We start from the raw sequence: 26681 nt of genomic DNA, 5'->3' as shown, positions 1-26681 counted from the left end.
AAAGCCCAAGGATTTCAAATGAGTGCATAAAGTTAGGCTTCTAAATAAATGATCACAATAGTGAAATGCTCAATACAATCCGATCTCTTACTTAGGGGTCTAAAGAGGGATTTAGGAGCCTACCTTTAGACTTTCACTTTTAAAAGTTTTGACCTAAACACTGTGCTGCCCTTGATTTCTGGAAGCCTTTTTTGCAATGATTACATTTCCCCATGTGGAAGGAAAAGCTTGTGGTGGAAGCGCAAAAGTCCCAAATTTCTGCATGTAGCTGTAGAAAATACTCTGTTAGCAACAAGGTAACAGATGGCCTGGAAGGCTTGGTGACCATGGGCTCTGTCTCATTGAGAGGAGGAAACAATACCATGCACATCTTAGCATGTGCCACCCAGCAGCCTTCAGGCACATTGTCCTCACCCTAGTGCAAAATCCCAATTCCATGCTTAAGAGCTGCAGAAAAGAGCGCCAGTCTCCTAAAGCTGCAAAAGAGCCGCTCCCCGTGTGGCGCATGGAAAATTTGGAAAGAGCAATGCATATAGAAATCTAATTATTGGCAGGCACAGCCCAGCGTTTAGCGGGATAATCGCAGGGCCCTCATGCTTTCCTGTGCATGGACCCCTGAAAGCAAAAGTTAAAGCTGTTGAATTCCATCAATCATTCAATGGTCGCTTGGATGATGTTGATATGATTGTGTTGTTTGGTCTTAAATTGCAGTGAGAAAGGGTTATTAATCACTTTAAAATATTTTTAAGACCAAGGGGGGATTGTCTCCCTGGTTAGCTATAATGAGAGGCAGAAAGGGCTAAGTAAATATACTTCCTGTGATATCTAGAGGGGCGTAGAGCTCCCGGTTGCGCAATTACCTTTATTTCCCACTGGGCAACACAACTCCCTGCCGAAAACCGCTGCAGTCTAGCTCAGGGCCGGGGTCACCCCACCGGGCTCTGCGGGCCAGGCTGATTTACACCAGCTGAGGCTCTGCCCCTTGGTTCCTAAATCTGCTTTCCTGAAAACGACGCTCAGCCGTTAGTCCTGTGAGCAAAGCTTGAAGCCCGCGTGCGGCAGCGGCTAGAGAACTCGCCCTGCTCGGAGACCGGGTGCGGGCCGTGTGTCTACACGGCTGCGGTTCGTGCTCGGGAATGCGCAGCGGCGCGACACGGGCCCCAGGGGGAGGGATGGGGTTGGACTCCAGCGGGTGGAAGCAGCTTTATCCCAAGGCCGCGGGCTGAACTCACCTCGCCGGCTGCCCCTTGGAGCGGTCCGGGCCTGGGGCGGGGAGACGGGCTGCATGTCCCGCTGCTGGGCGGGCACCCCCGTTTCGACAGCTCGCAGCAGCCCCCGGAGGAGGCTGGACGGGGGCGCCTAGCGAGCGCTGCTGCCTTCCCTGCCCCCCCCCCCGGGTGGGGGGGTGAGACGGCAAGGCGGGGAGGGGGGCGCGGTGAACCTGACCAGGCGGCAGGAGCCCCCCCCCCATGCACCCTCCACAGCTGGCCCTGCCCCCCCACACACATCCAGCGGGGGAGGGGGGGTGGTCATTTGCTCTTGCAATCAGTTCTGCTGCCCCGAGCCAGGACTGATTGCCGCCATCCCAAAGCCAAAGAGCCTTGGAGGGGGGGGGGGAGGTGTCCCAGCAAAGACCCCCCGCCCCCCTCCCCGCTGCCCAGCTTTATAACGCGGCAGCCCCAGGCCAGGCAGCAGCGCCGCGCGCCCGTGCTCTGTCCCGGGGGCTGCAGCCAGCGCGTGCGGGGCTCTGGGGCCGGGCTCGGCGGCGTGTCCCCCCCCCCCCACCAATGTCCCTCGGGCGGCGGCTGCTGCTGCTGCTGCTGCTGGCGGGGAGCGGGCTGGAGCCCTGCGCCGCCGACCGCTGCAGCTGGAAGGGGAGGTAAGAGCCGGCCAGGGGTGTGCAGAGCCCGGGCCCCAGGCGGTGGGGAGCCCCCAGAGCCGCGGGAGGGGGGAGGGATTGTCTGGCAAACCCGCCCCCCCCCCATTTGCTAGACATTTTTTCCACCCGCTCCTCGGCTGGAAGAGGGACCCGCCTGGGTTAGGGGCTCGGAAGCGCAGCGTTGGCCGGGCTCCTGAGGGAGACGCCGCCCGGCCTGGCGAGGTGCTGCGTAGCCCCGGCTGTCCTATGCCCACTGCTGGCGCGTCGCCTGCGGGGTCCGTGCGTGACGATGGGGGAAACCGAGGCACGGAGCCGCCGCGTGAGGTGTCTGCGGCCACCCAGCGAGTCAGGAGCCCAGCGCGCCAGGCGCCCGGTCCCGCGTTTCAAGCTTTTTGCACCCAGCGGGAGCAGGCCAGGGCTCGAACAGCAAGGCGGGCCCTAATTAGACAGCGAGACCAGTCCTGCCCTCTGTTTCGCTTCTCTAGTGAACGCCTGAACCCTGACAGCAGAAATATGCATCAGACTGGCTTCCAGGAGCCCCAAAAGTCAGTCTGGTTTACCATGGGGTGTCAAAAAGAACAGGAGGACGCGTGGCACCTTAGAGACTAACCAATTTATTTGAGCATGAGCTTTCCTGAGCTACAGCTCACTTCATGGGGTGTCAATCTGTGTTGAAAGATTTTTCTCCTAACAAATCAGTGTGTCTTCCATGTCAAATGACAGGAAGCTACAGAACTGGTGGGAAATTTTCAACGCTATTTTTGTCATAATTTTGAAGGAAAACAGGGTTGCAGTTTTTCACAAAAATTACGAAATTGAACTTTTTAGCCAGCTGTGGTAATAAAGAGACTGGGCCTGATTCAGCTCGAAGCGCCGTGTGTTATCAAAAGTAACTCCAAATTAATGAAATTCATAGAACATCAGGGTTGGAAGGGACCCCAAGAGATCATCTAGTCCAACCGGCTTTGTCCCAGATCCCTAAATGGCCCCCTCAAGGATTGAGCTCACAACCCTTGGTGTAGCAGACCAATGCTCAAACCACTGAGCTCTCCCTCCCCCCTAAGTGCACTGAGGTAAAGCTGGTGTGAAGAAGATCCAAATCAGGGCCAGCCTACAGCTCGTTGTTGAGAAATGACTCTTCAGTATAAGCTTTCGTGAGCTACAGCTCACTTCATCGGATGCATTCAGTGGAAAATACCACGGTATGCATCCGGTGAAGTGAACTGTAGCTCACGAAAGATTATGCTCAAATAAATTGGTTAGTCTCTAAGGTGCCACTAGTACTCCTTTTCTTTTTGTGGATAAAGACTAACACGGCTGCTACTCTGAAACTCTTCAATAGTTGCTACTGGTAACATTTTCAAAGTCCACCTGACTTGGGCATTTTCAAAAGTGACTTAGGCATTTGGGCACCTAATTCTCATGGAAAGGCATTAGGACTTGCTCCGAGGGGTAGGATTTTCCAAAAGGGCTAAGCATTGCTCCCACTGAAGGCAATGGGAAGTTTGCCCTGGTTTGGAATGGGGAACAGGGCTAGGTCAGCGCCGAGCACTCTTAAAAACTCTACTCTACTTCTAAAAATGGGACATAGGCTTAGCATCGAAGATGCAGTGTGGGCTCTGAAGCCTGGGACAAGAGGCGGGCGTCAAAGTGCTATCTGCACAGCTATTCTTAGAGCCCCATTCCACTCTGCCGGCCCCGGGCTGGGAGCCTCCCGGCCCCGGGCTGTGGAGACGTACTCTGAAGCACGTTTGAAAAGGTTCCCTTACATCTGTTACCATGCAGCTTGCCACAGAAGCGGCTCTCCTTTAGTAGCTGCCACTAGAGAACTAATTATATGTAGTAGTAATAATCATTAATAATGGAGACCATAAGTCTACATCCAGTTGTTGCTGTAAAAGACTTCTGATGCACACTGCTGTCTCCGCTTGAAAACGGGGTGAAAATAGGCTTGTAGGGAGCAATCCAGCAGTGGCCAGGAGATAGACGAGACTTACAAATCATCCAGGCTGGCTCTGACTCCTGAGGCTCATTTCTTTCCCTGTTTCATGTACAAAACAAGGGGCTTGTTATTTATTATGTGTATTCTGAAGCCCAGCTGAGCTGGGGGCCTTGTTGTTCTAGGCACTGCACACATAAAAAGAGACGGTCCCTGTCTGGAAGCGCTGGCAATCTTGACCTGCAAGACAAAGGGTGGAAAGGGAAACAGAGGCACAGAGCAGTAACATGGGTTACCCCAGATCACGAAGCAGGTTAGTGGCGGGTTAGGGAGTGACCTCACTCTGCTGACTCCCACTAGCTTGTGCTGCCTAGGTGTTGTTCATTATTAATGATGTATTTTTGGCCTTGCCTTGGCAGTGGTTTAAGTTGGGAACCCCGTTCCCGCACCGTGGAGCAGGTCCACCTACGCTGCACCGAGGGCTCCCTGGAATGGCTGTATCCAGCCCGAGCCCTGCGTGTTGTCCTGGAGCCCAACTTGTCGAGCACCAGACACACCACGGTCTGCATCAAGCCAGCGAGTGACTTCCAGGGTGCCAGCATCTACGTGGAGCGCGCCGGGCAGCTGCACCTGGTGGTGAGCGAAGCCGAGGAGGCGCGGCTGCGCCACGTGTCCTGTTTCAGTGCCCACACGCCACAGCGGGTCGCCCTTTTCCTGCAGGCTAGCCCGCAGAGGGATATCAGCCGCAGGATGGCCAGCTTCCAGTACGAGCTGCTGAGCAACCAGAGTGCGGCGGGCCCTGACTTCCAGAAAATGGCCCTTGTGGAAGGTAAGGCTGAGATCGCCCATAGGCCCCGAGCCTGCAAATGGATCTACTTAGGTCACCCCCTGCAGTGCTTGATCCACTTCTGTAGAGGTCCCATACTGGTGCAGGACTCCATCAACAGGGAGCCAATTTCATGAATGGGGTTCCTCTTTGCAGGAGAGGGATAATCGCTTATCTGTGAACCCCAACACCTGCCCCTCTCCCTGCTCCCCTTGTTAATACATCACATTGATCATGGGAGATGTTTACAGCACAGAGTCTCTCGAGCTACCCTGTTCAGAGCTCCAAAAGCAGGAAACAGATTTCAGAGTAACAGCCGTGTTAGTCTGTATTCGCAAAAAGAAAAGGAGTACTTGTGGCACCTTAGAGACTAACCAATTTATTTGAGCATGAGCTTTCGTGAGCTACAGCTCACGAATTGGTTAGTCTCTAAGGTGCCACAAGTACTCCTTTTCTTGATCCAAAGCCCATTCAAATCAATGACTCAGGCTACTCTCCTCACACACTTCACCAGTCTGTTAGCAATCATTATTGTACTGATCAGTAACTGATTCTTTTGTTCTTTAGCGATGTGCCGTCCTTGTGACAACATGGAGCTTCTGATGGCCATTTGCAGCAGTGATTTTGGTAAGCAGACTTACAGGAAAATATTCTGCCTCTAATTATGCATTGATTATTTCGTTTTATTGCCTCTTCTTTAAATACCGTGATCGTCTTGCTCTTCAATCTGAGAACGCCACTCGCTTGTGTCAAAGAATGAAACGTAAAAAGATGGGATAAATCAGAGCTGCAGATCAAACACAGTGAATCTAGGCAGGTGGGAAGGCAAAGTAATTTTTTTTTCTTTCCACATACACTATACACACTCCCTCTTCGGCATGAAGTGTTTTGCTGGAATCATTTTGTCACAGTCCCCTTGTCTTTCACTTTCTGATAGTTTTGCACACGCACACACATGTACAGCAGAAATATTCTTTACTTACCTTCCATCTAATTGCACAGATATGAAGAATTCTGTAAAATCACAATTTATGCAGGTTGGCTTTTTCCAAACTGATCACAACTTAAAACTGCTGTAATGATGGTAGAGCAATCCTTGTGGGAACTGTTCCTCGCCATGTGTTTCACTGTGGGGCTGTACCCAGGGCTTAAATTCAGCCGGAGTTGTCCGGAGCGGAGCTCTGGTAAATATTTTCAACCCCCATGGAGTTTTTACAGCATGTTGGTGGCTCCAGGAAATACTCTATGAGAATTAAAGCCCTGGCTGTATGTTCTACCCCCTCATCAAACTTTCCCAAAGTGAGTCTGGTTATAGATGCAACCTCACACAGATATTGTAGAACATCAGATGCAAACAATGTTAATGGACCTGATCCTGCACCTGTGGAAGTCAATGGCAAAACCCCAATTTCCACTGCCCTTGATCAAATTAAAAAAAAAAAGAGATATTTTTGAAAACCATTGATGCTGCTATGCCTCAAGGAGATCCTTTATCCTTGATAAACTCAGTGGGTGCAACCTTGAAACTGAAGCCAAATCAGAAATAGTTCCTGCTACATAATGCCAGCTCTTGCACATGACAAGGTCACAGATACATTTATAATTGTCCTTTGTACATTCCCTTTCATTCTACTCTTTTTTCTTTCATATCGTGCGCTCAGTGGTTTACTATACTTAGCACAAGTACACACACACACACTCTCTCTTTCTTTCTCTCTCTCTCTCTCCCCTGCTCTGGTTACTGATGGAGTCCATTGTTTGTGACATAAACTTAGTTGCATGAGAAGATTTACCCTTCATTAATGACACCGTCTTTCAGCCCCAGCCTAGCACATCCCGTTTGAGAAAACAAATGCATTAATATGCTATAAAGTAATAAATAGGGGAAACCCTTAACATGATGCTGTAGCAAAGGCTTTATCTCCTTTACTTCATCTTGCAAAATCTCTACTGATCTGTTACTTCTCAGTATTGTCTCTTGCTCTGCAACATGTCTTTTTTTGTTTTATTGCACTGATTTTTCCTTTACACACACAAATTATACCATTGTAATTATACTCGTCTAGTTAAAGCCGTACAACCTCCCTAATGTGGACACAGTTAAATATGCTCATAGCTAGGATTGGCAGAATTCAATTTTTATTTTTTTCATAATTCCAACAGATAATATCAGTGTTTATATTTAAGCTTTTTTCAATTTGTATCCATTTAAATGTTCAGTTGTGCAAAATTACAGATTTTAATTATCTTTATTTTTATCAATTTAAACTTTCACAGTTGTGGGAACTTATGTAATGAAATCTATTTAATGACAGTAGACATTGAGATTCAAACGTCAAAGGTTTCTAGCCATTAAAACACAAATTGTCTGTGTTGCATATTAAAATATCCAAAGGAAATAGCCTTACATCAAACTTCAATAAATTCTCAAGCTGTGCTTTTTTTACTTTGCCTAACTGTAAATTTTGATGATCCTGGATGGAAATATTTTGTCAGTTTGTGTGTGTGTGTGTGTGTATGGTGAAATCAACATTTACCAACACTTACTGATAAAAATTGACTCCTTTCAAGCCTACTTATAAGCTCTAGTGATATAAAACGTCTTTGTAGCCGTATAACTACATCCATTCTAGGGGTTGTCCTGGGAGAACTATATTGGCATATCAGAACAAAACTGAATGCAGCCCAGGTCTTACCATGAAAGTGTATTCCTGTGCCAATCATCTTTCTTCCTCATTTGAACTAATTGATGCAATCTCCCCCATTGTTTCTACTTGATGAAGTTATCAGTTCCCATGCAAACAGCTCTCCCTCTGCGCAGCCTGCAGCCCCAGAGACTGACAGATGTGGAGGCCCAGGGTGCACAATGGGGGGTATTTATACTTATAGCACCATCAGACCAGAAGAAATAGCCCTTTGAACGGACTCTATTTATGACCTGACTTCCTTGCCCTACGCTCACAAATCGCTATCATCAACTTTTTTGATTAGAGAAAATAGCTGCTAATGAAAGTGTAAATGACACCATGAGTGAATGGGGGCTTTATGGTTAGTCTTAAGGCAGAGGTCTTCAGTCACTAGGCCATGAGCCGTGCAGGAGCGACTTTGAGGAACAGGAACAAGTGCATTATAGCTTGTCAATAGACTTGACTGCATCTGATTAAAGATGCTTACACAAAGGAGATGAAGAGCAGAGCGGAGACATCTGTTGTGCTCAGCCCTTGCATCCCTTGAAAATTAAATTAGCTAAGGAAGTTCCTGGACTTTTCAGAAATAAGCTCTTTGTGCCTCTTACACTAATGAGACCATTATCCCCAAAGGAAAGAACTGACGGATATTTTGCAAAGTTCCAGCTAAATGGGTAACCTCTCATTTGCTCAGGGGCTGTTGGCAGAATGGTTGAGGGTCGCTCTTTGCACATTCCCTGTATTTTGGATTCAAATGGAGTTTGTTCTTGAAGAAATGTAATATGAAAAGTCAGTTCCCATTGATTTTTGGGGGGAAGTGGGGAACGGAGAGGAAGATTTCACATCGGCAAATAACAGGCATAAGTTTTGCAGCTGTGAAATGGATGACATTCTCTGTGCTGGAGACACAAATGATTAAACTTATTTAGGCCTTTATTCTATTTTTATTTCTCAAACCAGCTTTGCTAGTTTTTACAGGTGGAGTGGGTTGTGTGCAAATGGCATGATTTAAATGAGGCATAAAGGTTTCTGTTGCTCCGAAAAAAGGGACTGAATACGTACGCTGGGGAAAATGGAGGGTTTTGTCAGTAGGAGACAAAATTAGGTGTGTATGCACACTAGGCTGTGCTGAAACAAAAGGGTGAGGTTTTCTGGTACACTTTTCTAGAGTAGACCAGACCCAGGGTCCCAGTCCTACACTAGCATGGACCCTGCATCCACAGAAGGGCCCCCTGGAATTCACCAATAGCGTCCAACAGAACACAAACCATTACACATTCAGAGCGCTGCGTAATAACAGTTCCCTCTATTTTATTTTGACTTCCAGGTCTAGTTTACATTAGGCCAGATCCTCAAATGGCATAGCTGCATTGACTTCACAGGGGCTCTGTCGCTTTATACCACCGGAAGATCTGGCCTTAAAATGTCTGTCTTGTTCACTAGTTTTTAATTTATTTTTTATACAAGAAGATTTCATATTGGGCAATACATTTTTTTAAAAATTGAGTGCCCTGTAGTCCTTATGGAGGCAGAACATGGCTGCAGATTGAGTCTGATGACGACAAATCAAAACTTTGTCAAAACAAGGCTACTGATCAAATTATGATTGGGGTGAATTTTTGATTGCAGTCTAATATCTGGCCATACTTGCACTGTAGGAATGAAATAGCTAGCTTTAGTTTCCAATTTTTTTCTGATCTTCTATGCTTTACCAGTCATGGTGTTCTCTGAAGAAACCTGAAATAATACAGTACTGTAGAATCAAAATGCTTTGTACTGGAAATCCAAAAGATAAATCAATGACCTAACAAATGGCTCTCGATTTATGATCCATGGAGCATCAGGGGTCTTCATCTGGGGCTCTCAGAGGGAAACACTTCAGCTGCATTTGCACTGGTACCTATCAGTGCACCTCTACCACGGGCAGCAACATGAGAAATGGGAGTGTAGACAGAGCCCTGTTCTGAGTCCTGTCCACACTACTACTGCCAACAGTGCTTCAACTGGTGTACAAAGGCATAGTGGGGACTTGGAGTGATGGTCCATGACAGGGTCACTCGCTGGGAACAGAGACTGAAAACATTTAGGGAACCCTTGAACTAGCCTGTCCTTGTATGTTGGTGCACACAGCTGCTGTGTTGTACCCCAGAAGTGGCTGCATGTCAGCAAGTTCTCAAACAGGTAATTAATTGTACAGTGATGTGGAACCATCGGTATAAAAGGTGCTAAGTAATATCAGAAAAATAGTCTTTCTAGGGAAGAATGCACTGAAAATATTATAGTAGTTGAACTCTTTATCAGAAACAGCTGTGCCATAACCAACTCACTATTCATGTCATCTTCACATCTAGTCGTGAGAGGATCGATCCAAAATGTTTCCCATGACCCTGAAAATCACATGTCCCAGGTTGAAGTCAGCGTCCAGAAAGTCTACAGGCAGAAAAACAAAATTTTCCGACAGGACGAAGCAACTGGTGAATGGAGGGGCCCCATAAAAACCCTGCTGCAGTGCAAGGTAAAGAAAGGTGCTGGAGATTTCCTGTTCACTGGCAATGAACATTTTGGAGAAGCTTGGCTGGGCTGTGCCCCTAGATTTAAGGACTTCAATTCTATTTACCAAACAGCCAGAGACAGGGGAACAAACCCATGTGAGTTTCAGTTTAGCTGAAATGCATGTCACAAGAGCGCTGACTAAAGGATTGCAGCCCCGTGTTTGGGTGCTGTTCATGAGGTGCAGCAAAGGCTGAAGACAGATTTCACTAGAGCTAGGACTGGGAGAGCCTCTTGGAGTTTATGACTCTATGAACCTCTCAAACCAGGACAGTGAGGCTGCAAAATGGTTGAAATTCATGAAGTGCTTTGCTTATAATTCAAATAGAGATGCCTCTCCTGCCTCCAGGGGACCTTCTGATTTTTTAAGGGGCTGCTTTTCCCCCCTAGCTGAAGAGTAGCCTGTGCTGAGTGTTAGAGGTAGGAGATGCCTCACAAAATCTAGGATGCCCTAAGTGGGTGTCCTATCTGTTTTGTATTTTTCATTAGCTTTTTTCTCCCCTATCCTCCCCCACTCTTACTTTTTTAACTCTGTGCTTCCGTTTTCACTCGGTAGATTCCCTCCCGCCCACATACAGTAAGGAGAATGCAGACTCAATGACATTGAGAGTTTGAGTTGAACTACTAAGCCCACAGCCTATCAGTGGGTTTGTCAGTTTCCTGCGGTTTCTCTCTTGGGAAGTTACAGTTCAGTAGAACACATGCAAACTAAGGCTCTGGGGCATAAGCTCAGCTGCTGTAAACCTGTATAGCTCCCAGGACTGCACCTTCAGCTGCTATAAACTGGACCTTGGTGTAGATAAGGGCTGTTGTGATGATCATCACCTTGGTTAACATGAGTTACTAACATGATGAATTGTCCCAGTTCAGCCAAGCCCTATAAGAAAGGTACAGCAGGTAAAAACTGTTTATTTCAAGGCGAGTCTTGCATGGTTAGCCCCCCCACCCCACCCCACCATGCATTTTAATCACAACTCACTGTAAGTAGCAGTCGATGTGTAGAAAGTGTTCCAGTTGAGACAGAACCGAAGGTTGTGCTGTATTGAAAGAGGTGCAACGGATGTCCTGTTATTGAATCTAATCTTCCTGTTTGTTCAATATTGTGATTAAGTAAATGAACAATGCTGTTAACGTTTGCACTGTGAACTTTGCGCAGCTAAAACGAAGAGAAGTTTTGAGGAACTTAAGTTTCAGAGACAGTTGCGGGCATCCCAGAGTCGGCACTCACTTGCTCTTCTGAAAGTCCGTGCCCCCTGAATATCATTTGTAAGAGTGGGCTTGTCTAAAGGGATAGTGTTATTTGGTTGGTTTTTTAAAGTGCAGTCCACATTTCCCAGCTGTACTTTGCACTTTCAAACATTGTGTTTGCTGATCACCTATGTACTGTATTTGACTGTTTTGTATATTTGGGAACAAAATTGTACATGCTGATCTTATACATGATTGTGTATTTGTTTTGCCTATGAGTACAAAAGCCCTTAGCTGTATCTCAGCACCATTACCTGGAAAATAAAATATTTTGTTTTCAAAAGCTTGAGGATAGATCAACACTACTTTAGTAACTTAGTCTTTCAGAAGAACTTGTAGCTACATGGTGTTTTACGGAGTGTTAGGTGTTTTTAATGATCCACTATGAAATTAATCTGGGTACAAGGTATGTACATATAAAGGCCTGCATATCAGATAATATAATATATAGTTTTGCAGGGCCTCACCACTCTTGAATTTAGCAACCCGAACCACCCACAGGCTGACAGAATAATGAACAACACATGAGAGATCGTGCATGTTGCCTGTGTTCCTATTCCAGCCGTGCTACACTCTACACCCATTGCACTGCATTAAGAGAGATCTAAGGTCATGACTATCCAAAGTAACAGGTAGAGTTGGTTGACATTTTTCAAATTTATTTTTGTTGTTTGGAAAAAAAAAAAAAAGAAAGAAAGAAAGAAAGAAAAGGTCTTTTTTGGGAAATTGAAAATGTTCCCAGCGTTTTTATATAAAAATGTATAGATCTTCCCCTCCTTCCCCCACAAAAATTAAACATGAAAAAAAATGAGGGCGGGTTTTCCCTTCCCCTCACCCCCTCTTTTTCTGGGGCAAAACGGGGGAAGAAAAAGGAGCAGATACAAACACGGACAAATTTCACACCAGAAACTAAACATGCAGAATGCAAGTTATTTTGAAATTTTTTTTATAAACGTTGCCGTGTTCGGCCCAGCTCTAGTAACAATTCGAGCCAGGTGCTAAACCAGAGATTCTCTGAGGTAAAGAACTTAGGAAAGAGGGAGCCTTGCAGCTAGAAGTTTCAGAGTAGCAGCCAGGTTAGTCTGTATCCGCAAAAGGAACAGGAGTACTTGTGGCACCTTAGAGACGAACCAATTTATTGAGCATCAGCTTTCGTGGGCTACAGCTCACTTCATCGGATGCTCATGAAAGCTGATGCTCAAATAAATTGGTTCGTCTCTAAGGTGCCACAAGTACTCCTGTTCTTTTTGCAGCTAGAAGTGCTAACTGCCCATATAATTGCTAAGTGATCCTGTAGCCGTTGTAATGAGTGATGCCTCAGCTAGCACCCAGAATAGTCCTGGTGTAGTAAGCTTGAAATCAATTCCCTAATGTGCTTACACCAGGGCCAAGCATTTCAACAGCAAGATCAGCTTTTGATAGGGCCTCATGTTTAACAGATGGGCAAAATCCCTAATATTTCACTTTGGATAAAAGGGCCAGTTAAAAAAAACCTGCTACAATATGAAGTCAGACCATGTACATTCAAGACAAGGTAGACAGTCACTGGTCAAGTAAATAAGTCAAGTGGTTGCAATCAGGTCAGGACATTTGGATTTTGGCATCTTGTTTCTAAGGAGTCAATTTGGGAAAGCTAGAATGGCAGCCCACGAGGTTTCCTGAGCACTGATTCATTTCAGAGCGTGGCAGAGACGATTTCTTTCCCTAATTTCCTACCTGACCCAGTTTCTGAAGGGTCATACCAAATCATAGTGTGTGTTCTGAAGCTATACTAGACTAAAAGGTAACAGGAAGACTTCCCAGCATTAGCTGGATTACCCCATGCATAATAGGAGCCAGTAAACACATTCATGTGCCCCTTATCGTCATCCTGACAGTAAGAGGTTATACAGACTTAGACAAAACAAATTATGCAAGCAGTTTGTAATGCCCACAACTTCATTATGTGAGTCACTTAATGCGACCCAGTTCACCCACAATGTGTTTGTTTGCTCTATTTGGAAAAGATGAGGCAGAGACTAATTGTGTGTCAAAGCCATAAAGCACTTGACACAGACAAGCAATGAAAAATGAAAGAAAGCAAGGTAGGTCAAGAACCAGGGAGCTATATAACATCATAGGTGAAGAGCTGGCCAGAAGTCATGCTTAATACATAGATGTAAGGTCAGCTGTAAGAAGCTGGCAATGGAAAGGCCATCCATGTAAAATCTATTCCTCTGCAAATTCCCCAAATAGCAGGTATACTGAAACCCTTGCTGAAAAGTTCTAATAGGGAAATAAGCAATAAGATCCTACAGAAATTATTCTAAAGCCACCTGTATCCTTTCTGGGAGCGTGTTGATCCAGCCTCTAGAATGGCACAGAAAGGGCCTTGCAAGTCTCCAAGGTGATTAAAAAAATAAGCCTCTCAGAAAGGTATTTTTGATTACATTCTACAGGACTTTTCCATAAAGGAAAACATGCAGCAGCTTTAAAAAAAAAGCTCCCGCACACCTATAAACAGAGCATGTACAAGTTTGTTTCAAAGTCTAGAATGTTCATAAAGGTCCAAGGCCCAAGCAGCCAAGCATCTGACCCCACATACGATCTCCCCAACGGAAGGGCAGTGGTAGCTTTGTGTCTCCTACTTTGAAACAATATTATAGTAGCTGAGCTCGTGTTCTTCCACTGAAAGGGCCCGATTCTGTGAGGCGATGCAAACCCCATTGATTTATATGGGTGGGTGATGCACACAGCATCTTGAAGAACTGAGCCCTTAGAATTAATCGTAGCAGTAAAAAAGGGGCAAACAAAAGGCAGCAAGTGCTACCAGGGCATAGGGGATACGCCAGATAGTTGGCTGGGGACACAGAGGTGGCCCTTTTCCTCATCCACTCCAGGACAGGAAGATCATGGCACATGAATGCTCAGTGGCTGCCTGTTTCCCATCAGGCCCTCAGGATATACCACGGAATCCATGTGGGTAGTATTTTACCCTCCCCTCTCTAGCCAGGTGAATTAGACCCACTGCCTGCAAGTAGAGCTTTCCCCAAATTCAGAGACTAAGCTCTCCACCGAGAGCAGCTCCTCCCATTTTCAGACAGCAAATTCTCCCCCACGGAAAGAAAAAATCAGTTTACAGTTTTCAGGCTACCCTGATGCACCCCATTGTGTGGGTAACATTCACACAGGGAAAGGGTAAACCAGTCAGTTGGGCCTATGGCTTCAAGAGTGATTCATGATTTTGTGCACCCACCTTGCCACACATTTAAGGGCCTGATTTTCAGAGGACTTAAGGCATCTCCAGGCACAGTGAGATATCCAAAAACGGAGACACCCAAAATTATCAGTCGCATTAGCAAATTTGGGCCTAGTACAGATCCAATAAAAGTGTAAAGCATTCTTCTCATCACTGCTGGTGAAAACAAAGCAAGACTTTTTCTTTACTGTTCCTAAATTTAAACCAGTGGATTTTGTTTACTCACAGAAAGTGTGTTCTGCATGTTCCTCCCCACAATTGCATATCAGTCTTTTAAACTCTTCTAAGAAAGGAGTGACGCTGGCCTATAAACTGTCTGATTTGTAACATTTCATAAAGCAGCAGTGTTCTTTATGCAGCTAAACATTTGTTCTTTCCAGGACTTGAGCCTGCTCTGTAGATTCAGAATCAAAAGAGGGACAGAACATTTCCTTTGATTCATTAAAGAGACAAAAACAGCCTTGAGAATCTGTAATGAGTTTTTGAATGACTGGACCAACACCATCCAGTAACAAGCTCATGAATAGACTGCAGGGCCAAGATTAGCTTGTTGACCTCACTGGATTTGTGCCTGCTTACACCAGGGTGAAATTTGGCCCCTTCAGAGAGCAATGGATCTTTTTCTAATGCCAGCCGGACCTTTTCACGTACGGCTTCAAAACAGTCAATTTTTAACGTTTCAGTTTCAGGGGATTGTGATCAGTTACATGAATACAGGTTGACTCATTTCCTCATAGGTTTAACTAAGTCCCACTTTCTAGACTGCTAAATTTTTCTTTTAAATCAAACCACTTAAGCGGCTCTGGTACTTTTTAGACCATAGCTCAAGGTTGTCAGTGTTTCTCTCAGCTAGAGGGAAAGGATAACAGCACTATTTGCATAGTCACTGTAACACCCTGATACTTCAAGAGATGCCCAGTTAGTAGCTATCATTTTCTGGTAGTTTAATGCCGCCAGTGAAAAGGCAGCATGGTCCAATGGACAGTGCCCAGGGCCAAGAGTTCGGAGACCTGAATTTTATTCTTAGCTGTGCCTGTGACTCAAGTTAATCAGTGGGAGGTAGGTCCCTTTAAAATCTGGCCCTTAACTTCTCTGCGCCTCACTTTCCCTACCTATAGTCAGGAGATTAATACTTTTACCTACCTCAGTGTAGCATTTTCAAGTGCTGCAGCTGAACAGGGCTAAATGTGACAAGGCTACAAATCTTGCAGAATTTGGCAAATTCAGGGTGAGAGGGTTAGAAGAGCTAAGCTGCTTCTACTAGAATAATTACTTCTCATTAACACGCTCTCGGCATTTTCATTCGGAACTCTTACATGCTGGGTTTTAAAACCTGCTCATACAAGTTCATTCTGAGCTGAGACTTGGCACATTCAAACTCAGAAGACAATGATGGTTTAATAAGTATGTTTATTTCTCCCTCTTCCCCAATTCTCATTCCACTGAAGTCAGTGTCAAAACTTCCACTGAGTACAAAGGAGCTGACTCAGACCATTCAAAACTTTTTAGGGAAAAATGCACTTAAAATACTATAGTGACGACCTTGGTATCAAAGTAGATAAAAGAGGTTTACTAATTCTGTGCCTCTGTTTTTAAAAAAAAAAAAAAAAAAAAGAGCCACCACATACTTCAGATTAATGCACCCTACAAAGGGTTAGGAACAAGACTTTAAGATGGAATCAGTTTTATCCTGTAGGAATACCTATGCTATGTTATCAGCACATCATCCCATTACAGGTTATAGGAAGGAGGAAGGATATTTTGCAGGAATTGTACCATGCCACCCAAAAATCTGCAACCTCTTCCAGTCCTTTTCGGTCTATTCAGTGCTGTCAGGATAATCTAGCAAAAGTTTTCTGTTTTTACCTTCCAGATACAGAGCTTTATGCAAGTAGTCCCGCTGCAATCACAAGGACAAGTCCAGGTTTGCAGAGTTAAGTCCAGGAAAAGTAATACCTCCAAGCTAGTTACATCCAAATGCTGAAACGTGGCTGCACTTTGTGGATTCTCTCTCTCTCCCTTCATTAAAGCCATTTGATTTTTGAAATGAGAAGTATGTAACAATAACGCATTGAAAAATACAAACTTTCAATGAATGGGAAAATTTTAAGCGTTTAATGCACGCACACACCACCAACCGAGTCTGTTGCCTAAAATTCTGTTGAATCATTTTGGGATCAAGAATCGCTCACGTTGGCATTTTCACCTAAATTATCTGCCTCTTTTCAATTAGCTTTTATTATTTTAATGGTGACTCCTCCCCCCGCAATGCTTTGGCCTCACTCCCATAATTGCCTATATTTTATGTAAATGGAATTGTTACACCGTAAAATGATATACAAATGTGTCTACCACACAAAGTCCAATAAAGGGCCTGAATAAAGCCATTATTTACAATGTAACAGCATCCGATAGCAGCCTGGGAAACACAGGGCTGACAGATGTGAGCCAGTGACAAGGCTTGAAAAAAACATGAATGAAGAGGGCTCCGAGAGACCACAATTAATTGACTTTTAAAGTAACTCCTTTTTTCCACAGTTCTCCTTGGCTGAGCAGGATTCACAAATTGCTGTCTTGAACTTTTTAATGGGACAAAATAGCTGCCCATGAAAGTCTAAATGACATGGCCTTTGAATAGGAGGGGTACAATGGCCACACCAGGACATGTTTTTAACGGACATATTGATTATTTGAGAAGTTGCAGCCACTCAATTGAAGGTGGGGGGTGGGGGACGGTGAGAGGAAGAAGTAAACGCTGCACATTGTAGAAAGGCTAAAATTATTTCTTATGAGGGAAACAAACATTTGGAAACTGACGGTTTGATAAGTGTTTCCATACACATGTCCACAGGCTATTGTTCGCGATCTGATTTGTCCTCATTTGCATTAGTGTAAATCTGGATTAACTTTATTGAAATCAGAGTGAAACCAGCATTAGTGAGCTCCAAATCATACCCTAGAATTTAATATTAGCTATGTCTCCTCCCACCCCCCAAAATTACGTGCACATGGATAATGATCACTTCACAATACTCTTCATTTTCTTCTATGCCCTATAGGCCCAATGTTGCAAGACCTTATTCAGGAACGTTCAAATATGTATTTGTCTCCCTTTTGAAGCATTGGCCAAATCCTGGCCTTTTAGTCATGCATATAACCACATGGAAACTGCATGCAAAAATGAGGAGAGCATTCTAGAGTCCCTTTTCCCAGGAACCTTCATAAAATAAGGTCAACATACTGCCCAGAACAGAAGTTACAAACGAATACCCAAGCAATGAAGTCTTGGCTGACCCATCGCATTGAGGACAGAGCTGTGCACTTGGACATTGGAGCACCTAGGCATCTTACTACCAGCCAGAAGAGAAAGGTGTCTTGCTTAAGGTAGCACAGTGGCTCAGGCTGGGCTCTCATGTACACCAGTCTGATTTCTTTTACATACATTGTTTTGAAAAGACAAAGCAACTGTAAAGCCGCTTGTGTGGAACAAACTCCCCACAGAAATCAAGGGCTACCACAAACCTCACCACCTTCAAGTGTGAGACGCCCTTCTTTGAGCTGAGAGCGAGAGCACACCCACCATGTAGACCTTAAGGCAAAAACCAAACTCTCCACTGCACACTCAGTTCTTCCCCTGGGAGAACCCCCACCACACACACACAAGCACGAAAGAGGTTAGGCGTTTCTCAATGTGCTCTCAAGCTACTCCGGTGATAAAAGCTGTATCAGAAGAGAATATTCCCTTTTTTTTGGTGAACAGGAAAACCCAGGGGAATAGTTTTAAAACTAGACATTGACTCACTTCTCCATTGTCTTCTTTTTAGGCGAGGTGGTGTTGAGGAGAAATAGATCTCTCTCTCCCCCGATCTTTTCCCCCACGGAGACGCTGGAAAGGAAAAAGCAAGCCAGGGACAGAGATCCATGTCACTTAAGAATACCCATCACAGCAGGTGGCGTTCTCAGTAGTCACCAAGGATCACATTCACTTAGTTTTTGTCTGGGTGCTCCTCAGTCACTTATATCGACTTTTGCGTGGCGAGTGCTTACCTAGCAAAGAAGGTCCTCCAGCCCAATCCGGGTCGCTGGGCTTTATTATGAAAGAAGTATTAAATAACTATTGCTAGTTACAGGCTGCAATCTTTTAGGCAATACGTATGCAAAGAGACTCCCTGGTGCATTTTTATACCAGAGGCAAGTCGCAGTAGTCACTCCCTTTTCCTCCAGTTTTTTGCTTATACTGAATTCTGTCTGCAGCTTCCGCTGGGTGCAATAATGTTCTACACCTCTCTCCCTCAACCATAATGTTGTGCAGTTGTTTAGCAGTTAGTGTCCCAGCCCAGAGCTGGGTGCATTTCAGTGGCAGACGAAGAATGCTCTCTGTATAGTTCGTGAAGTGCTTGGGTACTTTTTAGAAAGGCTCTATATAAAAATTGTACAACATGGTTTGTCCCTCCCTTCCCCACAACACTCCAATCACTTAATCAGTTATAAGACACCCCAAGTACTGTTTATTTGTGGATTATATAGTCCACATTTATAGGGAGCAAGGCCTCTTCAGTTTAAATCACTAAATACGTCATTTCATGACAATCAAACTTTATTGAATTCACAAAACTTTCACTCAGCTGCAGAATCAATAAAAGATCATAACAGATATTAGATTCATCACACCATGCAACTTTTACATCATTAGTCCCAACAACACGATAGACCTCCCAAATACATGGCTACAGGCTTCCTTGATGAGACAGACTGTAGGTGTTATTGATGCATCACTACATAGAAGCGTTAAAAGCGAGAGCACAATAAGTATCAACTGGCTCTCAGGACTATCCTAGTTACTGTAGACAATTTTAATCAAAGATGCATTCAATAAAACTCGTTATAATTGTTATTTTTCTTAGCAACAAGATTTTTTGTTAACCAATTTCACATGCAGAGAAATTACAGAAAGAATGATCTAGTGATTCAAGCATTTTGAATATTTGTGTCCTTCCACTCGTTACATTTTTGCACACTTCCCACTCCCCAAAATGCTCCTGGCTTTTTGGGTCACCTTTCTTCCAGAGTGAATTCCTAGAAAATTAAGTTTAAAAGGACTTTTCTTATGGACAGAACTAATCCACTGGATGACTATATCTATTGTCAGTATTAAAACTGATGAAAAAGATACTATTTTTATACCATTATTGGAAGAGGAAAAAAACTCTACCTATGAGGTTTTAGCTGCATCATCTTGAGATTGCATTGAAAACAATTGATCAAATTTATTATGCTACGTCTACCATCAACTGTTTTACAACAGATATTCCATCTAATGTAGTGCAAGTGTATCAAGCTAAGCACTAAACACTATAACTTAATTGGCTGTATTTGCAAGAAACTGTTAAGTGTTTCTCATTTGATTTTATAAGAATAGTATAGACATCTCAACCACGTGTCTTGCAGCTAGCCTGAAAATAAAAGTTACCAATACAACTGTTTGTCCACCCCCGCTAATCCATGACACATATTCCATATCATACAGAAGTGCAACGATCCCCAAACTATGGTCTTCATTTTGTGGATCTCTGTCAAAGAGCACGGACTACAAGAATTGGACTCCCACTGCTGACAGCCATGGGCAGCACAGGAATACGCAAGTTGCTACCACAAAGCACAACCTTTCCCAAGATTACTCCAAAGTGGCCCTTTACTGCTCTGGTGCATTGCAGGATGGGCAGACAGGCCTAAAGAATACTCATGCATCCAAAAGCAGAGATCCTTAGAGGGACTGTCCACCGGGAGTATTTTAAACTCTTCAGTGGGGAACAACATTCCAGCACATCAGAAAACTTGGTAGGCTTCCTTATGTGAAAGGGAATCCAAAATGCCTGAATACTAGTTAAGACTCTTTATTGGAGAGCATGCACCTCCCAGACGATGAGTAAAAACTAGAAACACTTATGTGGATAAAAGTCCAGAGCACCTGAAATCTCTGCAGGACTTCACACAAGGAAAAGATCCCAAATCCCATAAAAATCCTAGAATTCCTCAATAGAAAGGAGGACTCTTTAGGGAGGGAAAGAGACCAATGAGCACCTACAATGAATACAAGGTAGGACTCTTTAAGGAAGAGTCAACTGCCCATTTCTTATGGAGGAAAAATCCAAAGCTCTCCTGAGCAATAAGCAGGATTCATTATGGGGAATAAGACCCCAGAGCTCCTGAATATTTCAACAAGACTGAGATCACCTTAGTCGGAAGGTGGGGGAACCCAGCACATGGAAAGCAGTGAGACCCACTTTCCAATGAGTCCCCCCCGTGTGTGTTCTTGATGGGCCATACATCAAGGGTCTTTTGTCCCATCAAAGCATCTTTTTCTTCTTGGCAGTCACACTGGATAACATCATAAAGCTCTGTCTTTGTCCTGTCAATTACTTGGTTTCCAACTTTGTCCAGCACTGCACTGGTTTCTTCCTCGTTGTTCACGCTCATGTTGTCTATGATCCTTCCTGTGAGGAGTTCTACACAGTCAGTGAGTTCCTGTCTCTGATCAGCTCAGCATCAGCTCCTGCTCTCTAAGCTATTTTAAGTGTTTTTGTCCTGCATTCCAGATTGCTTTCCTGCTGAACTGGTTTTGGAAAGATGAACTGGCCCATTCTATATTTCAATACTACAGCTATTCCAAATAACCCCACTGTGATCCAGCGCTGAGGTCATACTAGTTCCTTAACTAAATCCCTTTTTGACCAAAGGATTATTATTATATTTTTGACATCTGGTGTCTCTGAACGACTAGACAGTTGACGTTGATGTTAAACATCCAGGCTGGAATGCTGCAATACTTTGCTTTGCTAAAGCACTTCAGAAACTTCAGCCCTTGTAAAATTCTGCCACCAAAACTCTTGTGAATACTGTCTCCTCTCTAATGCTATAGAGTCTGCAGTGGCTTTGCATTATATTTCACAGGGCATACAAAGTTCCATTATGAAGAGCTTTACATGTCAATAAATATGGTCAATTTCAGCATCTTCCCAGTTCTTTATGGACTGGTCTGAGGACCGAGATCTAGCAAGGAAAGCCTCTCAATGACTCCTACTTATCAGCACAAGACATTCAGATCTCCAACCTTTAGCTGCGTCCCCTAGTTGTTTCTCCAGTTTCAGAGGGTTTTATAGTTATGAACTACAGCAAAGGTCTCCTATACCACAGACAATGCCTGGAAGGAGCAATTGCTATACAGGTTCCAAAGTAAACCCATGTCACAGCACATAAAGTAAAAACAATGCATCAGGAGAATAAAAAAATGCATTCCCAGAAACATATTCTCCTTCTATCATCCTTTCCAACATGTTGCTAGTTTAGAAGATTCGCAAGCCCACATGCAGATTCAATGCCAAAGGGGACACATCGCTCAGAACGATGCTTCAATTTTGCCCTAAGGCAGTTTTCAGACTTTTGGAAGCCACTGTAATGATCTCAGTATCATGGCCAGATGGCAAAAAGACTTGGTACTCAGGGAATGCCATACTTCGAAAGAGAAAATTCTCTGACCCTGCGGTGAATGAGCAGAACATGAATACTATTAGGCAAGCCCAAGATATTTTTCTCCACTTCTTCCCACAACCTCCTCAAAATGTAAGGAGGTATTGTAGAGATTCATAATGTGAAGAAGTAAAGCACCCTGATACATTATGTGAGACTGGATGCTTCATTCCAAAAGGCATAGCAAACAGACCCTTTAGATTACCTAAAAAACTAGATGTGTTTTTTTAAATTCTGTTCATTTCAAACAGGGATTTTTTATTTTTTTTATTTTTTTTTTTTCAATGGTGGCATTGAAAAGCACCTTGATCTCTAAGGCAGGAGCAATTTGTGGTGCTGCTCACCTTTCCGATCTTTAATACCCCGCAAATGTTCAGAATTTGAGTTGTTCCATCCCATCAAAGCTTTCAAGACAATTCAGATACACAAGTGATAAATCAGTAACTTCTTAACCCTAGCTACTACAGAGGAATTTCTGCAGGGCTTCTTTCTGAAGACACTTGGCTTCGATACATGGTTCTTGGTTATATCACGGTCACTTGCTCCTTTCCTTTAAAAGTTTCTGGTCTTCTATTCCAACATGCTACCCCATGTTGGCTTTTACCATTCAGCGCTAAAGACGTGTATTTATTTAATTCAACCCACACCCATCTGCAATGGTGTTAGACAAACCACGTGTAGGAAGTATCTTCCATAGGTTTAACCATTTCAAAAGGCCCCCCAATACCTGTGCAAGGCCGGTCTCTTGCCTATAGACGACTGCCTGAGCAACAGGAAATCAGACAGCAAAAATCAACCTCTAAAACTAGTGACGGGATAGAGCAAGAGAGGTAGAGGATGCTGCTGGGCTTTTTCAGGAAAAAAAAAAAAATTCCTACATTCGGGACAGAATCAAACTCCCACTGACATCGGTGGTAATTGGATCTGACCCTTGTGCTTAGCCATGAAAATCATTTGATTTCGTCTCATAGTCATCATTTCTCTTTTAAAAGAAGAAATCGGGTTCTTTTAAAGACTTTTGCTTGAACCACCTTTGCTATCTAGTGATTGCAGGGAAAACCTCCGAGAGTTTTCACGGTCATCAGTGCTCCACCGATGGATTTAGGAATTCAGATGGGAAGAATGGGATGCACCAGCCCCCAAACTGCATATTACAGCCAGTTAAACCTCCTGCCCAAACAGAGTGATATTGGTGCGGATAGACCCAAGACTCATTTGATGCATTGTGTGGCAAAAATCTGGGTCTCCCTCTGTAGAAAAAGGAACAGTGGAGCTGTTGCATCCTTCTTCTTTAATATTGCTATAAAAACTAGGTGCCTTATTTATTACAATTTAGGAGGTTTAAAAATAGAATTCCTGTTCTGCCCTTTGGGACCTTATTTTTGTAAGTTATAAAACTGGAAATATTCACAGGTAAAATCTTCTTTGAGATGGAGAAAAGTTCTCGCTCTCCTTTACATTCATGTGCAGTAAAAGCCACCTTTCTTCACACATGTCAAACCAGAGCACTAAATCCACTCTGTAGATCTTGCTTTTCTAACCAGTAACTTCCCAGTACTTGCAGGACTGCAGTCTAGTGGTTTTGGATAAGCAGAAAGCCACCAGAAAAAGCCATCCAGCAAGCTAAAAGCAAGAACGTATGTGCTTTGAATTAAATGAGCAAGCTAGAACTACCATAGTGAATCCCTGAAAGACAGAGAGGGAGCGAGCAGATGTAAATACCCTGAGCAAACAGATTCAGGTGTGACAGCCTATTATTTCAGCTGGCACAGCGAAAGGATAGTGCCACTGGAAAACACCCAGAAAGCAGGATAGAGCGCTTCAGTGAACTGCGCTCTAAATTTGTAGATCAGGTTATGTTTCTCGCCAACACCCAGGAAAATAACGAAGCCTCCCTCATAATTGAGCAGCACACCAATCTTGGTGGCCTTGGTGTTGGGCAGACATTTCTCGAGATCGTTATGCCAGGCTGAAATTTTTGAATTAAACCACTCAATGCACCAGGAGTTGCTGTTCCTCCCCAGGCGGCTGTCCGCCCCTTCCCTCTCCATGCTCCCGTAGCAGATGCCGATGCCGCAGAAGTTATTCCGTTGCAGTTCCACTTCCCAGTAGTGGATGCCCCTCTTGAAGCACTGGAAGCCCAGCACTTGGGAACAGTAGGTGAAGCGCTGAGGGTGGGGGTTATACTTCTGGGGTATTTCAGAGACCGACATCTTGGTGTTTCTGTCTGATAACAGCACTTTGTTATGAGCGGTGTTGAAATCCAGCGTGATTTTAGCAGCATCTATGGAAAAACCCATCGATACATTATAAGTACTAAGGCAAGGTGGGGGTGCACGGACAGGCATGTTCGTGTGTGTGTGTGTGTATGTACAAAGAGCGGGGGAGCGAAGGGATGGAACAGTTACTGGTCCCACTGCTTACTCTCCACTAGCTTCCCATTTTCAGCGTGGCAGCTAGTGCCATGCAACACACTTTCCCCTCCGGGTGGGGAGACAGGTATGGCCACTGCAGTGCGGCCAGGCTGGGAAGGAGAGGAAAGGTAGCAGTTTGAGATTCGCACACACACACACATATGTTTACCTCAGTGCTCTCTGGCCACATGATCCCCTAACTCAGACATAGTGTTACACACAGTCCGATCACTGCCACATATAAAGTGAATGAGCTAGCGATGTATTAACTAATAAGGACAGATTAAAAACACAACGCATCCCACCAAACCATATATCCTCAAGGTCATTTTGACCGGGTTACACCCCCCACCCCACCAATCACCATAAGAAGTGCGGCCTCCAAGGAATTAACCCTGCATCCACTACTCTTTGGCTCTGATCCAGCAGAACTGGTGCACAGAAAGAGGGAAGTGTGGGTGTTGAGCAAGATGCCTGCAGTCAGGGTCTGCCACCTGGATCAGTACATGGGGACGGGGTGAAGGCAGCGCCTGTTGATCCATCACTACGCTGCACCAACAGTCATTCCTCCAGCAGGCTGGGCGCCCAGGCCAGGACCCGTGGTGGCACCTGTAGCCCTGAGACAACGGCCGTGGTTGTGGAGTGGGTCGACTGCTGCTCTGTGGCATGGGTGATTTCAGGGTGGCGGAGGAGAGTGAAAGGATCCCTTCCCGCTGTATCCCAAGGGAACTGATAGCACAGCCCTGGTACTCTGGCAGCGCTGGGGTTATCGATGTGGCACTGAAAGGCAACCTACACCCCTGCTTGGAGGTGACCACCCCTACCAAGACAGAGCTCTGCAACATGCCCGGCTTCAACTGGCATGAGAACCCCAGGCCATAAGCACACGTGGAGTGCCAGAGGGCAAGCGAGGCAACAAGCAGCATTCCAGAATGCCGCCAACACGGCGTAGCTGTAGGGAGATCACCAGAGTCCTAACCATTAGCGCTAGCAGAGAGTACTGGAAGGGAGAGAGCCTCACACTCTGGGTCTCGAAAGCAATCCACAACTCTTAGGGGTCGGGATGAGACCACCCTAGGGTTGGGGGAATGATCCCATATCTACCCACCGTAGGCTTTCTTCTGAAGCATCTGGTGCTGGCCACTGCCGCAGACAAGATACTGAACTAGATGGGCCATGGGTCCGATTCACCATTGCAATTACTATCTTCCACTCTGAAGTCTCCCTTCTTTTAGGAACCTAACACTAATTTTTAAAAATGCCTTTGGTGCCTAAACACCATTAACTTTCAACAAACCCCACCTGCGGGGCTGAATTTTTATACCATGTCCCAACAAGCTCATTTGGAACAGTGATCCCAAACCAGCAGGGCCATACGTGGGTGGACCTCAATTAAACTTAGTGTCACACCTATGCTAGCAGTGAATTTGACCTACTCTGGCAACAGGTCCAGTATTTTAGTAGTTAACAGCCTTACCCTTTTTCTAGTAACTCCCCTCATATATATCAGTTAACCAGCAATTTCAGTACATTAATAAAGCCATAGCAACATGAAGATCCAGAAAGAAGTGACTCACATAATACCAGTGAAGTCTAACATGATCATAAGAAGAGTCAGTCATTTTTAAAATGTAACACGTCAGGTTACTTACACTCCAGAAGCTCCTCTCTCGATTTTGTTAAAAAGCTTTCAAGGGATGTTGCACCTGGATTCGCAGTGTTTGGTGCTGAATTTATGCAAGAGAGAGACAACAATAGCATGTCACTTAATTTGTCATTGGGGAACACGCAGAGTTCATACAGTTTCTTTAAATGTAATCCAATATTGTCCTAAAGCTAAATCTATGAATCTCAGATTAATAGAAAACCAGAACCCCTCTGCACATGGGACAGCCTGGAGAAATCCCAGTGGTTGTATTAAAGAGCGTATTACTAGAGTGAGTTCTGTTCGCCACAGAACAGGTACAATATGGAACATGCCAGCCAGGCAGCCCCTGCCCTGACCCACTAACAGTCATTACCCTTTTCTGCAGGGACCAGCTCTGGGGGGAAAGGCAAACTGCAGGCTCAGTTTACATTTTCGTGTGTCTCTGTAGAGCCAGCCCCTGGTGGCTGCTGCGATAAAGGTTCTGGGTGTGGACTGCTCACTAACTTATTTCACACAGGCCACGACTGACCTTGGCAGGATTTGAAACTGTGACAGAGGTTAAGCGGCTTCACATCTTATTGCCAAGTCCCCTGTGTCACCCAGTTCCCCATCTTATACTTTTAGCTACTTTTTCCTCGAAGCGTTCAGCAAGTCATGCGTGAGAGGGGGACTTGCAACCTGACTGAGCTAGTCATCATGGGCCCAATCTTGCGGGTGGACAGCAC

At 44.8% G+C, this 26681-nt stretch overlaps 2 protein-coding genes and 2 long non-coding RNA genes across 13 annotated transcripts in view; 1 reads left to right on the top strand and 3 right to left on the bottom strand.

Annotated features, from left to right (window-relative positions):
* LOC311531206 overlaps positions 1-1457 on the bottom strand; it is a 23264-nt gene extending 21807 nt beyond the window's left edge. For both annotated transcript variants that reach the window (XR_014714153.1, XR_014714154.1), the window contains exon 1: positions 1233-1457. This is a non-coding gene — a long non-coding RNA (uncharacterized lncRNA). The remainder of the gene's footprint in view (positions 1-1232) is intronic.
* LOC311531203 (meteorin-like protein) lies at positions 875-22278 on the top strand. Of its 6 annotated transcripts, none has more exons than XM_084648403.1 (5): positions 875-1031; positions 4004-4131; positions 4238-4647; positions 5212-5271; positions 9683-10862. In XM_084648403.1, the coding sequence occupies exons 2-5, from the start codon at positions 4106-4108 to the stop codon at positions 9997-9999; spliced, it is 813 nt and encodes a 270-aa protein (XP_084504529.1). In that variant the 5' UTR covers positions 875-1031; positions 4004-4105; the 3' UTR covers positions 10000-10862. The 6 variants fall into 6 exon arrangements, with proteins under 6 accessions (XP_084504529.1, XP_084504528.1, XP_084504531.1 ...); XM_084648402.1 differs by having other exon boundaries at positions 875-1122; XM_084648405.1 differs by lacking the exons at positions 875-1031; positions 4004-4131 and adding exons at positions 1618-1879; positions 18192-22278 and having other exon boundaries at positions 9683-9846.
* Positions 6923-10968, bottom strand: LOC311531205. The gene is made up of 3 exons (XR_014714152.1): positions 10861-10968; positions 9659-9761; positions 6923-9068 (listed from the first exon to the last, which is right to left on the bottom strand). It is a non-coding gene; the product is annotated as an uncharacterized lncRNA (long non-coding RNA).
* Positions 18947-26681, bottom strand: part of TRIM25 (tripartite motif containing 25) — a 24304-nt gene continuing 16569 nt past the window's right edge. For all 4 annotated transcript variants that reach the window (XM_084648391.1, XM_084648389.1, XM_084648390.1 and 1 more), the window contains 2 exons: positions 25961-26035; positions 18947-24178 (listed from right to left, as the gene is read on the bottom strand). In XM_084648391.1, coding sequence (XP_084504517.1) covers positions 23649-24178; positions 25961-26035 — 605 coding nt within the window. In that variant the 3' untranslated portion in view covers positions 18947-23648. The remainder of the gene's footprint in view (positions 24179-25960; positions 26036-26681) is intronic.

This window comes from Lepidochelys olivacea, assembly GCF_965140295.1.
Source record: "Lepidochelys olivacea isolate rLepOli2 genome assembly, chromosome: 14".
NCBI classification, from domain to species: domain Eukaryota; kingdom Metazoa; phylum Chordata; order Testudines; family Cheloniidae; genus Lepidochelys; species Lepidochelys olivacea.
This window is presented reverse-complemented; position numbering and strand designations above follow the sequence as displayed.